The sequence below is a fragment of the Benincasa hispida genome, unplaced genomic scaffold, assembly GCF_027475165.1.
Source record: "Benincasa hispida cultivar pf3 unplaced genomic scaffold, pf3_genome.v1.1 HicScf542, whole genome shotgun sequence".
Lineage (NCBI taxonomy): Eukaryota > Viridiplantae > Streptophyta > Magnoliopsida > Cucurbitales > Cucurbitaceae > Benincasa > Benincasa hispida.
The window spans coordinates 33,355-49,969 of NW_028326649.1; the positions used below are offsets into that span (position 1 = coordinate 33,355).

The following is a 16,615-nucleotide window of genomic DNA, read 5'->3' on the forward strand; positions in this document are numbered from 1 at the left end:
CAGCACCATGGTATAGTACCATGTTAGCGCCGGTGGATTGGTCAAAGGCATACTCGTGGACTGGGTCCACAATTTGTCTTTTTTTTTTTTTTTTTTCAATGTTGACTTTTTTTTTAAAATTTTTAACTAACAAATTTCTTTATTACTAAACTTAATTATATATTTAATTTGCAATGAAAACTTAATTAGTATGTACCCATATTAAAAATAAAATTTTAACTTGACTAAGTAGTACATCTTTCTACAAATAAAAAAACAGATCTCATAAATATGGTAGAGTCTTATTTAAAAAAAGAGAAATTAGTTCTTTCATTTCAAAATAAAAGTTTATATAAAGTTTAAATATGACCCCTTAGCGCTTACCCCAGAGTTGTTAATTTCTTTAATTTCTTTACTTTAAAAAATATATCTCATGTATATGGTAGAGTCTTATTTTGCACCTTTGGCTAATCCCAAGAAGTTGGAACCACGGTCAAGGTTATGCCTCTTTGTAGGCTACCCTAAAGGTACACGAGGGGGTTATTTTTATGATCCGACAGAAAATAGGGTGTTTGTTTCAACGAACGCTACTTTCCTAGAGTAGGATCATATAAGGGAGCACAATCCACGAAGTAAATTCATGTTGTGTGAACTTTCCAATGAAACTACTAAAACTTCAAAAAGAGTGTTGAAAAGCCTGCTACATCAGCAAGACTTGTCGATGGGAGTTCATCTAGTAGGTCGGTTCCATCTCAAAAGTTGAGGGAACCTCGACGTAGTGGGAGGGTTACAAACCCGTTCACTCGCTATCTGGGTTTCACGAAAATTCTTGCTATGGTAGCAGATGGCGACGTTGAGGATCCATTGTTTTATCAGAAGGAAATGGAGGATGTTGACCGAGAAGTATGGGTCAAGGCCATGGATCTCGAGATGGAGTCGATGTACTTCAACTTAGTATGGGATCTTATAGATAAGCCTGATGGGGTAAGATATACAGATTGTAAATGGATCTACAAGCGCAAATGGGGCGCTAATGGGAAGGTACAGACCTTCAAAGCTCGACTTGTGGCAAAGGGTTATACCCAGGTAGAGGGAGTCGAATATGAGGAGACTTTCTCGTCTGTTGCCATGTTAAAGTCGATCTACATCCTCCTGTCCATTGCAGCATATTATAATTATGAGATCTGGCAAATGAACGTTAAGCCGACCTTTCTAAATGGCAATCTTGAGGAGACCATTTACATGGTACAACCCGAAAATTCAGCATATTTTGACCTAAAGACGAAAGGAGGTATTTATAAAAATCTTCGCAGTGTTGGAGATAGAAGAGGGTCACAAGCATCAGGGAAAATGGTGCAACACTGAACATTCTATCAAAAACTCGATCCTCAATGCACGATGGTCCTTTACTCGATGCTCGACGTTCGTTTACTCAATTATACTCGACAACCTTTTACTCGATGATACTCGATGGCAATTTACTCAATTACTCAATGGTTGATTATATTCACTTATACTTGATGCCATTAATAAAAATATAGAATACTCGAAGGAACTCGATGGCAATTTGGCAATTCCAACTCCTTTGAAGCCCGGATGCTCAAATCAACTCCAAATTGCTTTAAATTAAACTCTGGTCGGCTCCAAATCGCCAATTCTACCTCTTCGTTGACCGATACCTACAAAGTAAGAAAAATAAAGACATAAAATCCAGTAACGGGCCCGAATTAAGCTAGGAATAATAGCTCTTTTTGAGAGCTGCCAATTCATTTTATTAAAATAAATCAAATTTTAATATAGTTGGTTATGCAGATTTTGGATATTTATCTGATCCACACAAAACTAAATATCAAATAGGTTATCTATTCACATGTGGAGAAACCGCTTTATCATGGTGATCAATGAAACAAACCATAACAACCACTTCCTCAAATCATGTTGAAATTCTTGCAATTCATGTGGTTAGTAGAGAATGTGTATGGCTAAGATCAATCACTTAGCACATTCGTGAAACATGCGACTTGTCTTCTAGTAAAAATCTTCAAACGATATTATACAAAAATAGTACAACATGCATAACCCAAATCAAATGATGATGTATTAAAGGAGATAGATCAAAACATATTTTACCGAAGTTTTTCTACACATGATCTTGAAGAAAATGGCAACATCACTATATAATAAATTTATTCGAAAGATAACCTAGCAGACTTATTTACAAAGTCATTAACTGCTGCAACCTTTAAAAAATTGATGTACAGCATTGAAATGCGACGAATTAGAGATCTCAAGTGATATTTCCATTAAAGGGAGCAAATATATTGTATTTTTGTAGAAGTATTAGAATATATGAAATATGTAATATTTTTCCTTTACTAAGATTTTTTCCCACTAAATTTTTTTCCTAGTAAGGTTTTAACGAGACATATTTCATATATATATATATATATATAATAGACATCTGAGAGGGAATATTATAAATATTATAATAAAAATAGATGTCCATCATTAGTGTCCTAAAAACAAATGGCCTATTCCAAGAATAAATGCTTCATCCTCCATTGTTCCATATTTGCTGCATTTTATCCATGTGTTTTGTAATTACACATTATCAGTGTCCAAATAATCCAAATAAGTCTACCACCAACTTGCCAAATTGGCTATAAATAATGGTATTAGGTGGGTTTGCATATAGATGTGATTGGTGAAGAAAAGAAAAGAAGTGATTGAAAAATTTAGAATTTTTAAATTTCCATATTTTTTCCCCATTTTCTATAAATTTCTTTATTTTATTTTAATTGTTTAGTTATTTTATTTTATTTTATTATTATATTATATTTTCTCTATATCTATATTCCTATTGTGCTCTGTTGTACTCTTCAATTTTACAACCAAAGTCGTTTTTTAATTATATTGTTAACTTTAAGTTAAGAAAGTAATTTCAAAACATTTTTTATACTACATTTTTTTATAACTATACTTAAAAAAAAAAAAAAAAAGGTTAAAGTTAGAAACTTTTTCAATTTTTTTATTCTATAATTTAAAAAAACATTATTTCGTAATTTAGTGATTCTATATTATTTTATATTTAAATGAAAATAGAAAAACCATTCAAAACTATGTCAACATATTTCTATATACTTGAAGATATAAAAACCAAACAAAAATTACACAAAGTATCCACCATGAAAAATATATTGTGTAATTGGATACATTGTGTAGTTGAAGAAGGTCTCCAAATAATAGTGTTCATGGTAAAGACGATTTACGTCTTTATATAGCTAAGTGTAGGTTAAAATAAATGTCATCTTCAATAAGTTCAAACACAAGATATAATAGTCAACTCCATTCAATTCAATTCGGGGTCCAAACACTCCCTCATACGTTCAAAAGTGACAAAATTACCCTTGGTCTTGTTTCAAAACTCTAATACAGTACGGAAATCCTGACTTGAAACGATGAGTTGGTGACCTAAAATATGTGACGATTCAAATTTCCATTTTAATTCATTATAGACCATTTTAGGTCTCAATTTTCACTCCATGACTAGTTTTAAAATGCAATCAAAGTTTAAGAGGATTGGTAAAACAAATAATTTAGTTGATTGATCCAAAGTTGTAATTTAACAAAAATCTCTCCACTCAAAACTATTAGCCTCCAAATTCATCCTAAAAACTTAAATCAATAGGGTCAGGAAAAGAGTGTTGAGAAATAAACAAAGAATCTTCACTTTACCAAAGGAGGAAGTGAGGAAATGAGCAAATCTGCAAGCAACCGCCATGGCCGAAGCACAAAGAAAGCTTCAAACGAAGGAATTACTAATCCGAAAGAAATTCCTATTTGGCGATTTCAAGTTCCAGATTTCGAATCAACATCGAAACGAAAAAATCCAATTGGATATATATAAAGATGTCGTAAAGAAATGCCTGAAACAGAAGACGTTGAGAAGAAATCAGAATTACAATTACCTGAGAGGAAAATCGAAACGCAACGCCAATGGATCCTTTTTCTTCGTCGAAAATTTTCCAGGAGTTCGATCCTCGATTTGATTGGGTTCATCAGCCCGATTCTCATGTTCTTATCGTCCACCTCTTAGGTTTTACATTTTTCCGCCTTCTTTTCTGCCTTTTGCAGTTTCCCTTTTTTTTCTTTTATTCTGAAAATAAAGGGCTAAATTACACAAAATATCTCTCAATTTTGTCATTTAAGTCGAGTAATCATTTTGTTTTTTTTTTTCTTAAACGTATTTTCAATCATTTTCTTACCATATTTTCATTTTTCATGATTTATGATCGGTTTAGATTGATTAGACAAAAAATCTTTTTATAAAAAAATTGTTTTTATTAAACTCTTTTAATAAAAGCCATTCAAAAAACACATGTTTAAAAGACTATTTTTATTTTTTTTTTCTAAAATAACTCATTTTTAAAATTAAATACTTAAAAGTTAAATTAAGAGATTAATTCTTAGCCATGCTACAAAATACAACCAGCAAAATTTTAAGAACTGTTTTTTTTTTTCAAATTTTAGTTTAGTTTTTTAAAATATTGAAGCAAAATAGATAATAAAATAATAGATAAATTTTAGAGATGGTTGGATATTCATATCTTTAATTTTCAAGAGTAAAAACCTAGAAAACTAAAAAATAAATTGTTATCGGGACCTTAACCTTAAATGTTAAGTTCTCAACTTAAGAATATAGATAAAATGTAATGTTTTGAGGAAAATTTCAAAAAAAATATTTTGATAAATAAATGTTTTATGATTTTTAAAATGTTTGTCTATCTATATTATATTCATTTTAGTGATATTTTAGAGCTTGTTTTTTAATGGTTTGTAACGAAGTAATTGAAATTTGAAAATGTTAATAGAAATATAATATATGCCTTTACTTATCTTTACTCTCGAAAAAATTAAAATATTATTCTTGACTCTTTATAAATATTGCAAAACCATGTTTTGAGAAAAAATCTATTATGAGGACTATAATTTTTATTGAGGAGAAATAACATAATGTGAAATTTGTATAAATTTTGATGAAATGCTTTGACTCTATGGTTTTGAAGAAAATTAGAATTAAGTTCCTATAATTTTAAAAGTTAAGTTTAATTTTTATGATTTAATAAAACCTCCTAAATAATGTTTATGGTTTAATTCATAATTAGTCTTTGCTCTCTACCATAGAGATTATTTATGAAGATTTTTTCAAATGTCTTGAATTTTGTAGTTCAATTTCCATCATTATAATTTAAAATGTCCAATTCTAATTAAATAATAATAAGAAAATATAATATATAAATAAATTTTGAAATTGTCATGCACTTTGACCTATGAGATCGGAGGTTTAAACTCTCATTCGTTGTATTAGAAAAAATCTAATAGATGATAATTTTTTAATAAAAAATAACATTAAATAGTCATTGGACTAATTTTAAGATTTATCAAGACTAAAATTGAATGCTCTCACGACAGAGGAACAAAATATTATTTTAATCTCATTCTAATTCTATACAGGTTTTAGAAGCAACCAACTGAAAGTTCAGGTGACATCCACCGGAAAGTTGAGGGTCTCCGGCGAACGGAGGCTCGGCAGCGGCAAGTGGCTTCGATTCCAAAAGGAAATCGATATCCCCGCCGACGCCGACGCCGACAAGATCTCTGCCAAATTGGAGGAAGGTATCCTCTACGTGAAACAGCCCAAGAAACCCTCCGCCGTCTCTTCCATCAACCTACCGGATCAGCAGCAACCCAAGCCCACGGCTGAATCCAAACGGCCGCCCGCCGTCACAAAACCCAAACCCGAGCCTCCGAAGCCTGCCGCCGCGAAACCTACAGTCGACTCACCAACTGTTCGACCAAATGCCCCAAAGAGCCAAAACGAGAAAGCCGAGCCTCGGAAGCCCGCTGCCGCAAAACCCACAGTCGACCCGCCAACTGTTCGACCAAATGCCCCAAAGACCCAAAACGAGAGGCCTCAATCACAGGCAAGTGGGAAACAAATCCCCACTCCTCCAAAGCCACAGGAGGCAATTGCAGCACCGGCGAGGACCCCAAAACCCGCCGAGACACCCTCCATGGGCAGCGGACAGCCAGTTCAAGACTTAGCTTTGAAGAACAGAACAGAGAAAGAAACAGAGGAGAAGGCAAAAGCACATACAACACTGCAGGATGCTTTGGAGAAGACAAGAGAGGAAGAAGGGAAAGAAGAAGTTGGGTCAAAAATGGGGGAGGGGAAAGAAGGAGGTGGTTCAAAAATGGGGGAGGAGAAGGAAGGTGGAGTTGCAGAAGAGAGGAGGAGGAGGAGGAGGAAGAGGAGGAGTGAGGAAATGGTGGAAGAGAGTGGAAGGTTTAGAAGAAGACAAGGCTACAAACAGATTATTGATGAGGTGGTGAAGGAATTGAGGACCAATATGGTGACTTTGGTTTTGGGGGTTGCTGTTTTTGTGATTGTGTATCTGAATCTTACAAAGAAAGGTCATGTGGAGGAAGAGTTGTGAGGAAGGTATGAACAAACTTCAAGTTTATGAGTGAATAATGAAATATGTGAAAGAGTTCATTCGAGAGAATGGAAATAAAATTGTTATATTTACAATTACTATTCGAACTTGCTGTTGTTTTTTCTCTCTTTTCTTTAATGTCAATTTAAACACAACTTAAAAACATGTCTGTCAAAAGTTCAGAAATTCATCTCTCTATATAATATAACTTAAGTAACCATCTAATTATTATTCTAAGTTTAACAAATACATTGACTCAAGACTATAATATCATGGAAAATACTTAGGTGCTCTTGGAGAAATACAGACACAGATACAGATACGATATGTTAATTTATAAAAAAATTAAGATACGGATACGTCGAAGATACGTGTGTATATATATATATATATATATATAATGTCTAGTTAATTGTTATAATACTTATTTTAAGTTAGATTAAAATAGATTCAAGAGGAAAGTGAAAACTTGAAAAAAAAATCTAGTAATATCGAGTGATTGTTGAGCAATTAGAGTAGACGGTAGGAGAAAAGTAGAATATGAAGATTGAAGAATGAAGTTGTGGATGAAGGGGATGTGAATCATGATTTAAATAGTGAAAGAGAATGGAAGAATGAAGATTTAATTATGTTTCAGGTTTTTTTAAAAAAAAATTATTATGTTTTTATCATTTTTAATTTATTTTGTTTTGGATTGCTCAATTTAAGTATACTTTTACGTTTGGAAGTGATTTTAAAATGGTTGAAATCACTTTTGTCATTTTCAAAATCACTATGAAACATGTTTAATTCTTCAAAACTAATTTTGATGATATAAAAATTGTATTTAAAAGTGTAAAATTGAAAACAAAATTAATTTTGAGTAATTAAAAGTGTGTCTTTGAGTGATTTTTATGATTTTAAAATCTCTCCTACTAAAATAAATGGGTTGTGGGTTGGGTTTTTTTAAGCGGTTAGGCTTAAATTTGAAAAAAAAAAAAAATTGACCCACGTATCTGAAGTAGATACGCATATCTGAAAATTAAAAATAAAAATAAAAAAATCAAATACTTCAAATCACGTATCACACGTATCTACCACATACACATTTGGACGTATTCATATCATATCTGTATCTGATATCGATTCTACAAACAATTAGAAGTATTTGTGCACTACACCTATCTCTATGCATTCCATGAAACTTCTCAATAAAAAACTGCCACGTAGCAGTTTGATAATTAAAAATTATGAATTTTTTTAATTTTTCTTTCGTGTGAAAAAATGTTAGTATAAGATTAGGGGTAGCTAATCATTACTCTAATATCATTGATACCTCATCTGAACTAATTTGCACAATGAATGGCTTTAATGAGAAAAGCTGAGAAAAAACAAAAAATTTTAATTTCTTTAAACAAAAGCCACAATGGGAATTTGATTACATTGTCCATTCCTTCCCTAAGAAAATGAGGACATTCCAAGAAAGAGAACAAGATCAATTCACCAGAAGGCCAAAATCTTATTGAAAATTTAAGTTTTCTTTTCCTAAGGTAAAAGCCACAGTATTCTCGAACTCACTTGGCACTGGCCAGTTGTGAGCGAAGGAGCTTAGCAGCAGCAACCATGTTGAGGAGGGCGGGCTTGACTTCAGTGTACTTTCGGGTTTTGAGACCGCAGTCGGGGTTCACCCAGAGGATGTTGCTTTCGAGAACAGCAAGCATCTTGTTGATCCTGTCAGCGATTTCATCGGTTGAGGGAATACGAGGCGAATGGATGTCGTAGACTCCAGGTCCGATTCCAGCACCGTACTTTACTCCCTCACGGAAGACAGACAGAAGCTTCTCATCTGACCTGGAATTCTCAATGGTGATCACATCAGCATCCATGTCGATTATCGAATGGATGATGTCGTTGAAGTTCGAGTAGCACATGTGGGTGTGGATCTGCAGTCATCAAAATCATAAATTTCACCATGTCACTGACAAAACCGTTTTACAACTCGATGCAAAAAACACGAAACAACACAAATACATCGATTTTATGAGAGATCATCGGCTTATAAGAAAAGGGAGGAGAAAAGAACCTGGGTGGTATCTTGAACACCACAGTTGGTGATTCGGAACGAATGAACAGCCCAATTCAAGTAGAAATTTTCCTCGGACTTTCGGAGAGGCAAACCTTCTCTCAGTGCTGCTTCATCAATCTGGATGACAGTAATACCAGCTTTCTCGAGATCCTCAACCTCGTCCTTGATCGCTAAGGCGATTTGGTAACATGTCTCAAACCTATGAAAAACCAGGGTTATATTGAGTTAACTACCGCGAACTGCCCTCAGTAAAACAGAGGACCAAGAAACAGCAACTGAGATTCATTAAATTTTCATACCTTGGTTGGTCATTTCTAACAAAGGACCAGTTCAAGATTGTAACTGGACCGGTAAGCATTCCCTTCATAGGTCGCTTGGTCATGCTCTGAGCCATTGTCGACCAAAAGACAGTCATAGGTTTTGGACGACTGACATCACCATAGATGATAGGCGGCTTAACACAACGGGATCCGTAGGATTGGACCCAACCATTGACAGTGAAGGCGAAGCCAGACAGTTGCTCTCCAAAGTACTCAACCATATCATTTCTCTGAGGCATTAACAAAAATTCAGATGCCACACACCACAGTTCAAACCTAGACAATATATGGTCATTTAAATGTACTTCAGTATTCTTTCAAGACAAATGCTTACCTCGGGCTCTCCGTGCACCAAGACATCGATGTCGAGCTCTTCCTGCAGCTGAACAACTTTATTGATTTCCTCCTTGATGGAGCTGACATAGTCTTCCTCAGAGATTCTAAAGGAATAGGATGCAACAGTACTAGAAAATTAATAGCACTATACTTTTTTTAAGACGAACAACTATATCCAAAGACAAAAAGGCTTACTTTTTTGCTTTAAATTCGCGTCGCACTCTTCTAAGATCCATAGTTTGAGGGAAGGATCCAATTGTTGTAGTTGGTAGAATTGGAAGGTTCAACTTCTTCTGCTGAGCATCCAACCTGACACTTACATTTGTTGCCCGGCGGTGGTCAGAGCCCTTCAGAGCAGCAGCCTAAGCAAGTCGAAACAGAAATCAGGTCAAGCACATAATCTGCAAGAATATAGAAAGATCTTACAAAATGATATTTAATATACTTCAAATAATTCCTTACAGCTTTTTGGACAGCCTCATTTGTCACTCTTGGGGATGATTTCCTTGAAGCTTGGGCTGCAGCATTGGCAGAAAAATATGCCTGGAAGAAGTGACAGTTATAAGCTCAATTTTTTTTCAAAAAGGAAAATAATTATAAGCTCAAATTTTAACATCTTCAGTTCCTATGCAACTATAGATCTCCATTTCATGTCAAATAAGTTAAGGGTTGTTTATTTTATATATATATGTTGTTTCATTTGTACCCTGGGTATTCAACCCAGATTATGCAACTAACCTAAGGTTACATCATTTTATTTACGGTACAACATCCTGCCCCTAAGTTCCTATTGCAAGATGAAATCAGACAAATAACGTACCTCATCTTTATGTCCAGCGAGTGCCTTAGCCAAGGCATTAACTTCAACAACTTTCTGCGCAGCAAAAGCAAGCCAGGACTTAATTTCATCATCTAATTTTGTTTCGTTCACCAGATCAACAGCAGTGTGAAGAAGAGAGCATGAAGTGGAGACGACAATCTTTTCTGTAGAGGATACAAGAACAGCGTATATTACCACTGCTTATAGTCTGAAAATGAATCCACGTTAATATAAAATGTGCTAGCAAGTAAGAAACAAGCACCTTTCCCAACAACTTTTTCTAATGCCTCTAAGGTAGTTATGGAAGCTTGAAGGTCATTTGACCATATGTTTCTTCCATCAACCACTCCGGCAAACAGATATTTGCCCGAAGGAAATCCACCTTTGATCAGATCAAGTGTCTGTGTTCCACGAACTAGATCGAATCCATAACCAGAGACACCCTTCAAAGAGGTGAGAGTCTTGTATGCCTCAGCAGGAACATCAGCAAAATATGTCTCAATCAGAACATTTAAACCAGATAAGACGGATTCCAGCTCTGAGTAGGCATGAGCAAATGCTTGTAACTGGTGTGCATCAAGATCTTTCACAAGTGTAGGCTCATCAAATTGAATCCAGGTGGCACCAGCAGCTTTCAGCTCTGAAACAACTTCTCTGCAGGCACAAATAACAGTTAATAAAATAAGAAGACAATGGAACTGAAATGACATGGTGAATACATGAATAAGACGAACATCTAAAAAGAGGAAAAGAAGTACTGACTTATAAACAGGAAGAATTTTGTCAACTAGAGAGAGAAGTGAAAAGGATTTCTCAACTCCCTTGGCTGGTTTCGAAAGCAACAAGAAGGATACAGGGCCTACAAGAACTGGGACGGTCTCGACTCCAAGCTGCATAGAAAAGTGGGAGTATATGGGAAAAAAAACAAAAATGCTTAATATGCTTATATTGAAATTTCATGACGGAACTTCAAATATCATTGTTTTCCATCCAGTCATTTATTCAAATATTCTTCACTTGAAACAAGTCTTAAAGTAAAAGGCATGGTATTCCATATAAGGCATCTCGCATGTTTTAAATATGAATGGCTAAAAAAGAAGGTCCTATGACATGATAAAAGCAAGATGCCTCTTTAGATATAAGAAATACAATATTATATAAGATGGAGTGTAAAAAAGTAGTATGCATCAGTAGGATAGGTCAAATGATTTAAAAAAGTTAATAAAATAAAATAAAACACTGAATTAGAAGAACCAACAGACGACGAGAAGGAAAGAAAAAGATTAATCAAACTGGAAAAGGATACAACAGTTGTTGAGATGTTTTAGGATAGATGAAATACTTCAAAGTCAACTTGTACTTCTGTTAATAGGCTAAGAAAATTTTTAAACTTTTTCTCGGTGGACGATTAAAAAAAAAAAAAAAAAAAATACAAGTGCAAACGAGTTAGGTACATCCTTCCTTGAATTCATCTAATTCACATGAGACTTGAACCTACCACCATTTGCCAAAATCAGCAAATAAGTTCCTTTTAAGTGTTTTTTCTTTCTCATTTTTTATAAGAAATCTTACAGCTTTAGCTTCCTTGTACTCGTTTACTGCTTTGTGAGATGCATAGGTGAATTTATCTTCTGGACTCAGCTCTGGGACAATGTAATGGCTGTAATAAAATACACACTTTATTAACATTCCTCAAATCATTGACTAATAGAAGTCTTACAAACAAAACTATCATAAAAATGTAAGGAAATGCATATAGTTTTTCACATACTAGTTGGTATCAAACCACTTCGTCATTTCCATGGCAGGAACCGAAGCATTCCCTCTAGCCATGGAGAAGTAGATGTCAAATCCAATCTCACCACCGTTCCATCCATATCTTGAAGGAACGGCACCAAGCATAGTCGCTGTGTCGAGTACTTGATCATAATACGAAAAAGTGTTGCTTGGGATAAACTTGATTCCAGCGTCGGCCATCTGCTTCCAAATAGATGATCTGAGATCAGCAGCCACTTTCTGCAAGTCATCAGCACTGCTTTTCCCATCCCAGAAAGACTCCAAGGCAAATTTAAGTTCTCTCTTCGGACCAATGCGGGGATAACCAACAATGTGAGAGGCCATTGCTCTGTTACATAATAACAAGAAAATATATATAAAAATGAAATTTTCATTAGAACTCAACGATCATTTTCAATAACAATTTCCCAGATTCCTCTAATATAAGATAAATTTTCTTTTGATAATGGAGATACTGAGGACCCACTCCTTGTTCACAGCCCACCTCACTAATTTCAAGGAGGCTTTGCCCAACCAAAGCCAACTTCAGAAGACTAAGAATTTTAAGCTTCTTAATCCATGAGCATCCAAACTAGCTTGCACTCGACTATTCTCACGAAACAACCATCTCACCCTACACATAGCCCTTTATTGACCACTGTGACAACCCATGATGTTTAGAATTTTAAGTTATTATGTTGTGAACAGACCCACTTGTTTGCTGTTAAGCTATGTTATTAACTACTAAGAACAACAAAAATTTTCATTTTATGTATACATGAAAGAATACCATTATCAAAATTGACACACCATTATTACGAACTAATTTTTCTGAAAATAGTATTAATGGCTTCATTTCATTTCAGAAAGATGGCACACATAATTCACAGAATCAGCAATCAACATGTAGAATTTTAATATGAAGAAGAACCAATCATAAATGTAGAAAGCCTCATTAGTTCAAATCTTGTGGAGCTTGTATCATCAGTACAAAAATGCCACAATAGAACAATCAAAACGGCACTAGAGCAAAAAAAAAAAATAAATAAATAAATAAAAAAGGAAAAACCTCATCCACCTAATCAAGTGTAGCCAAATTCTTAAATCACTTATTGATCCAAAAGCTTAAATTGATAGATGAAGATAAATTTAATATCATATCATCTAATACTCTTCTCGTGGGTTGAAATATCAAGAAGACAAGTGAAAATCTATATTAATTGGAGAAGAAATAATATTATAGTCTTACAGGGTTTTTTTTTAACAAGAGCTCTAGATACCATCTTAAATCACCATTAACCCAAAACTTTGTGCGGATGGGTGTAGACAAATTTAAAATCATATCATCTAACACAACTTAGGGAACAAAAGAAAAAGAAAAGGAAAATAAACTACAGAGCTCCTCGAACTCCAAGACTCTAAGAAAGAACATAGAGAAAACGAAACGAAAAGTCCTTGCCTTCATGTTCATCTATTACAAATCAGCTACGACCATTTCACAAAAGCCCCACAATTCCATTAGATGATTTAAAGCTTAATTACAAAGAATCAACCACAAAAATAGCCTATATAATCCATACCCAGATCACAAAACGATGCAAAAAACAACCCCAAAAGACTCCACAACACAGAAACGCATCAGAGAGTGAGAGAAATACCTGACAACAGTGGAAGTAGTGCGAATTGATAAGCGAAGGGAAGGAAGATGGTGGATGGAGGAGAAAAGGAGATATGAAAATGGGGCAATTGCTCCTCTTCTCAGTGCAAAGATGGAGGATGATGAGGAAGAAGACGATGATATTGCAAAGGGCTCAAGTGATTTCAGTGGAAGTTGGGTCATTTATACTCGGATTTTTCTCATTCTCTCACATCTCCACCAAAAACGAACCCACCCTTTGGATTTGAGAACCTCATTTTTTTCTCTCTCTCTCTCTCACATCACCACCAAACCCACCCGCTAGATCCAAAATCCAGGCCGGGTTTCACAGTCGTTTGTGTCAAATGATCCATGTGTTCTTCCTTCCATTACCTTCATTTTTCTTTTACAGCCATGAGTTCTAATTTTGTTTAATAATAATAAATACTTAAAAAGGCTCAAAATATAGAAATTATTTAAGTTTGTTTAATAACCATTTGAGTAATGATTTTGTTTTTAATTTTAATTTTTTTAAATTTAAATCTATAAATATTTATTTCTTCTCAGTTGAAATTTAAATAACGAACCTTCATTTCTTAGGTTATTTATATACTTTTTACCAATATTTTTAAAAATCATACTAAATTTTAAAAACTAACCAAGTAAGCTTTGAAAACTTCTTTCTATTGTTGAAGGTTTAAATTTTATTTTTATCTCTCGAATAATATTCTATTTTGATTTCTAAACTTTTAAAAATATTTGTTTTAGTTTCTGAATTTTGAATATTGATTTATTTTGATCTCTAAACTTTTTAAAATGTTCGTTTTAATCCTTAAACTTTTAAAAATGCTTATTTTGGTCCCTGATATATTAAGATTTTGTTAACTCTTTAACAAAATGGCAAGATGACTTGTACTTTTTAATGATTAGGCTATCAAATAAGTTAATTACTCTAACAAATATCTAGAGTTTCAATTTTGAATGAAGTGACAAAGTGGAAGAATTTAAAAAAAAAAAAAATAAAAAAAAAAAAAAAAAAAAAAAAAAAAAATAATAAAAAAAAAAAAAAAAAAAAAAGAAAAAAAAAAAAAAAAAAAAAAAAAAAAAAAAAAAAAAAATGAAGAATTTAAAAAACATTTTTAGTTCAAAATTTTGCACCTTCATTTTGTTCAATACATCTAGAGTCTAGACATCCAAAATTATAGGCTCCTTCACATCTATTGAAAGTTAACATAATTTTAATAATAAGGACTAAAATAAACACTTTTTAAAGTTTAGGGATTAAAACAAACGTTTTTTAAAGTTTATGAACTAAAATAGAACATGATTCAAAATTCAGGGACTAAAATAGGATTTAAACCATTTTTATAATCAAATTAAGAATTCAACTCGTTTACTTAAGAAAGATGCAATCAATTGTAAGAAAATTAAGAGGAAATAGACTTAATCTTTAAAAAAAAAATGGTCATTGGGCCTTGATTTTAGGTTCTGTTGGGTAACCATTCCATTTTTTTGTTTTGGTTTTTGAAAATTAGTTTTTTTCCTCTCAATTTCTTATTATTTGCATTTTTCTTAATTACAAGAGTTGAGTTCTTAATCAAATTCTAAAAACAAAAACAAATTTTTAAATATTACATTTTTTAGTTTTCAAAAGTTGACTTGATTTTTGAAAACATTGGAAGAGGTAGATAACAAAACAAGAAGTTTAGACGTGAAAGAAGTGTTTATAAACTTAATTTTAAAAAATAAAAACAAAAATCAAATGATTACCAAACGAGACTTTAGTTTTATGTTTTAAAATTAAGTCTATAAGCACTCACTCAAACTATTATTTTCTAGGTTTTATCGTCTATATTTTAGGAGGGTTCTCAAAAGTAAACCCAAAATTTGAAAACTAAAAAGAGTCAAAGACTTGTTTTTATTTTTGAAAATTAGCTTAGAAATCAAATACCTAATAAGAAATGAAAACTATGAAGAAATTGAGAGGAAAAAATGAAATTTTTAATTAAAAAAATTAAATGATTATCAAACATAGCTTAAATTATCTCATTACCTTGCGACCTTTTATTTCAATCAATAATTTGTGAGTGGATCACAATGGTGATTACTGTTTTGTCCTTTCTGAATGGATCTCCATATTTTAAGACTGTTACTATGGTCAATAATTGTACGTGGCTTCGCTAGTGGTTTAATCCATTTCAAGTGAATCTTTATATTACAACAACTATAAAGACGATAGATCAAACCTCAAACCTTTAAAATGAAAATTAGATCAATTACCATCGAGTTAACCTTACTTTTTTTTTTCTTTTAAAGTTTATTTTAACATTTAAAATATTGTAACTAAAACATGATATTTTAACCTTTTAACCAAACTCCATCATTATTTATGGGGCACTTTTTGGTTTTTGCCATTTGTTTAGTTTTGTTCTTTCTTCTTATTTGGGAGAAAAAACATGGGTTTGAGAAATCAAAATTGGGCAAGATGTGCAGTTGATAAACCCAAAAAGTTGGAAAACATATCAAATTTATACCTAAGCTCTAAACTTCATCAAATTGTATCCAAATTTAAATCTTTACCCTTAAACATGAAAAAGTTGACAAGCTTTACCCTCTCATTAATTTTTTTTATTTTTTTATTTGAGAATTTGTCATAAGGTACTCTCTATTTATGTTGAATGAACTATAACACATATATACATTACAATAAGATTTTAAGTAAAAATGACATTGATTTCCTTTTTCTTGTTGGGTTTTGACAAAGTTATTAACAAATAATTTGCACAGTGATCAAAATTATTTGTACAAAGCTTAATTTTGTTTATAGAAATAGCAAAAAAAACACGTTGATAGACTTCTATCAGCCTCTATCAGTGATAGAAACTTTATTGATAAAGGCGGATAGAAGTATATCAATGTCTATTAGTGATGGAAACTAATAAAAATCTAAAATGACTAAATTTTACTATTTCGTGTGAATGTTTCTTTATTTCTCTATTTCTCAAAATTTCGCTAGTAATAATAATAATTCTTTGATCATTGGAAATATAAGCCACAAAGTTGGTGGAGCAAGTAGTAGTTGGTCACCAAGATATAGCTAACATTTCATTCTCTCAAGTCTCAAGCCTTAGAAGTCATTCTTTCTGCCAATTCACCAACCTTTTTTACTTCTTTTTTTTTCCCTCT

At 32.7% G+C, this 16,615-nt stretch overlaps 2 protein-coding genes and 1 long non-coding RNA gene across 3 annotated transcripts; 1 reads left to right on the plus strand and 2 right to left on the minus strand.

The window, feature by feature from the left end:
• Positions 1 to 1,330: 1,330 nt before the first annotated feature.
• Positions 1,331 to 4,087, minus strand: LOC150030129 (uncharacterized). The gene is made up of 2 exons (XR_016527151.1): positions 3,948 to 4,087; positions 1,331 to 1,658 (listed from the first exon to the last, which is right to left on the minus strand). It is a non-coding gene; the product is annotated as an uncharacterized LOC150030129 (long non-coding RNA).
• LOC150030130 (uncharacterized) lies at positions 3,940 to 6,641 on the plus strand. The gene is made up of 2 exons (XM_090310036.1): positions 3,940 to 4,075; positions 5,494 to 6,641. Exons 1-2 carry the CDS (start codon positions 3,976 to 3,978, stop codon positions 6,474 to 6,476), a joined length of 1,083 nt encoding a protein of 360 aa, XP_090166162.1. The 5' UTR covers positions 3,940 to 3,975; the 3' UTR covers positions 6,477 to 6,641.
• Positions 6,642 to 7,837: 1,196 nt separating this feature from the next.
• On the minus strand, positions 7,838 to 13,852 carry LOC120071349 (5-methyltetrahydropteroyltriglutamate--homocysteine methyltransferase 1-like). The gene is made up of 12 exons (XM_039023571.2): positions 13,452 to 13,852; positions 11,789 to 12,142; positions 11,590 to 11,677; positions 10,780 to 10,907; positions 10,280 to 10,671; positions 10,018 to 10,181; positions 9,660 to 9,740; positions 9,393 to 9,559; positions 9,196 to 9,301; positions 8,841 to 9,091; positions 8,539 to 8,740; positions 7,838 to 8,398 (listed from the first exon to the last, which is right to left on the minus strand). The coding sequence occupies exons 1-12, from the start codon at positions 13,631 to 13,633 to the stop codon at positions 8,030 to 8,032; spliced, it is 2,484 nt and encodes an 827-aa protein (XP_038879499.1). The 5' UTR covers positions 13,634 to 13,852; the 3' UTR covers positions 7,838 to 8,029.
• Positions 13,853 to 16,615: the final 2,763 nt, after the last annotated feature.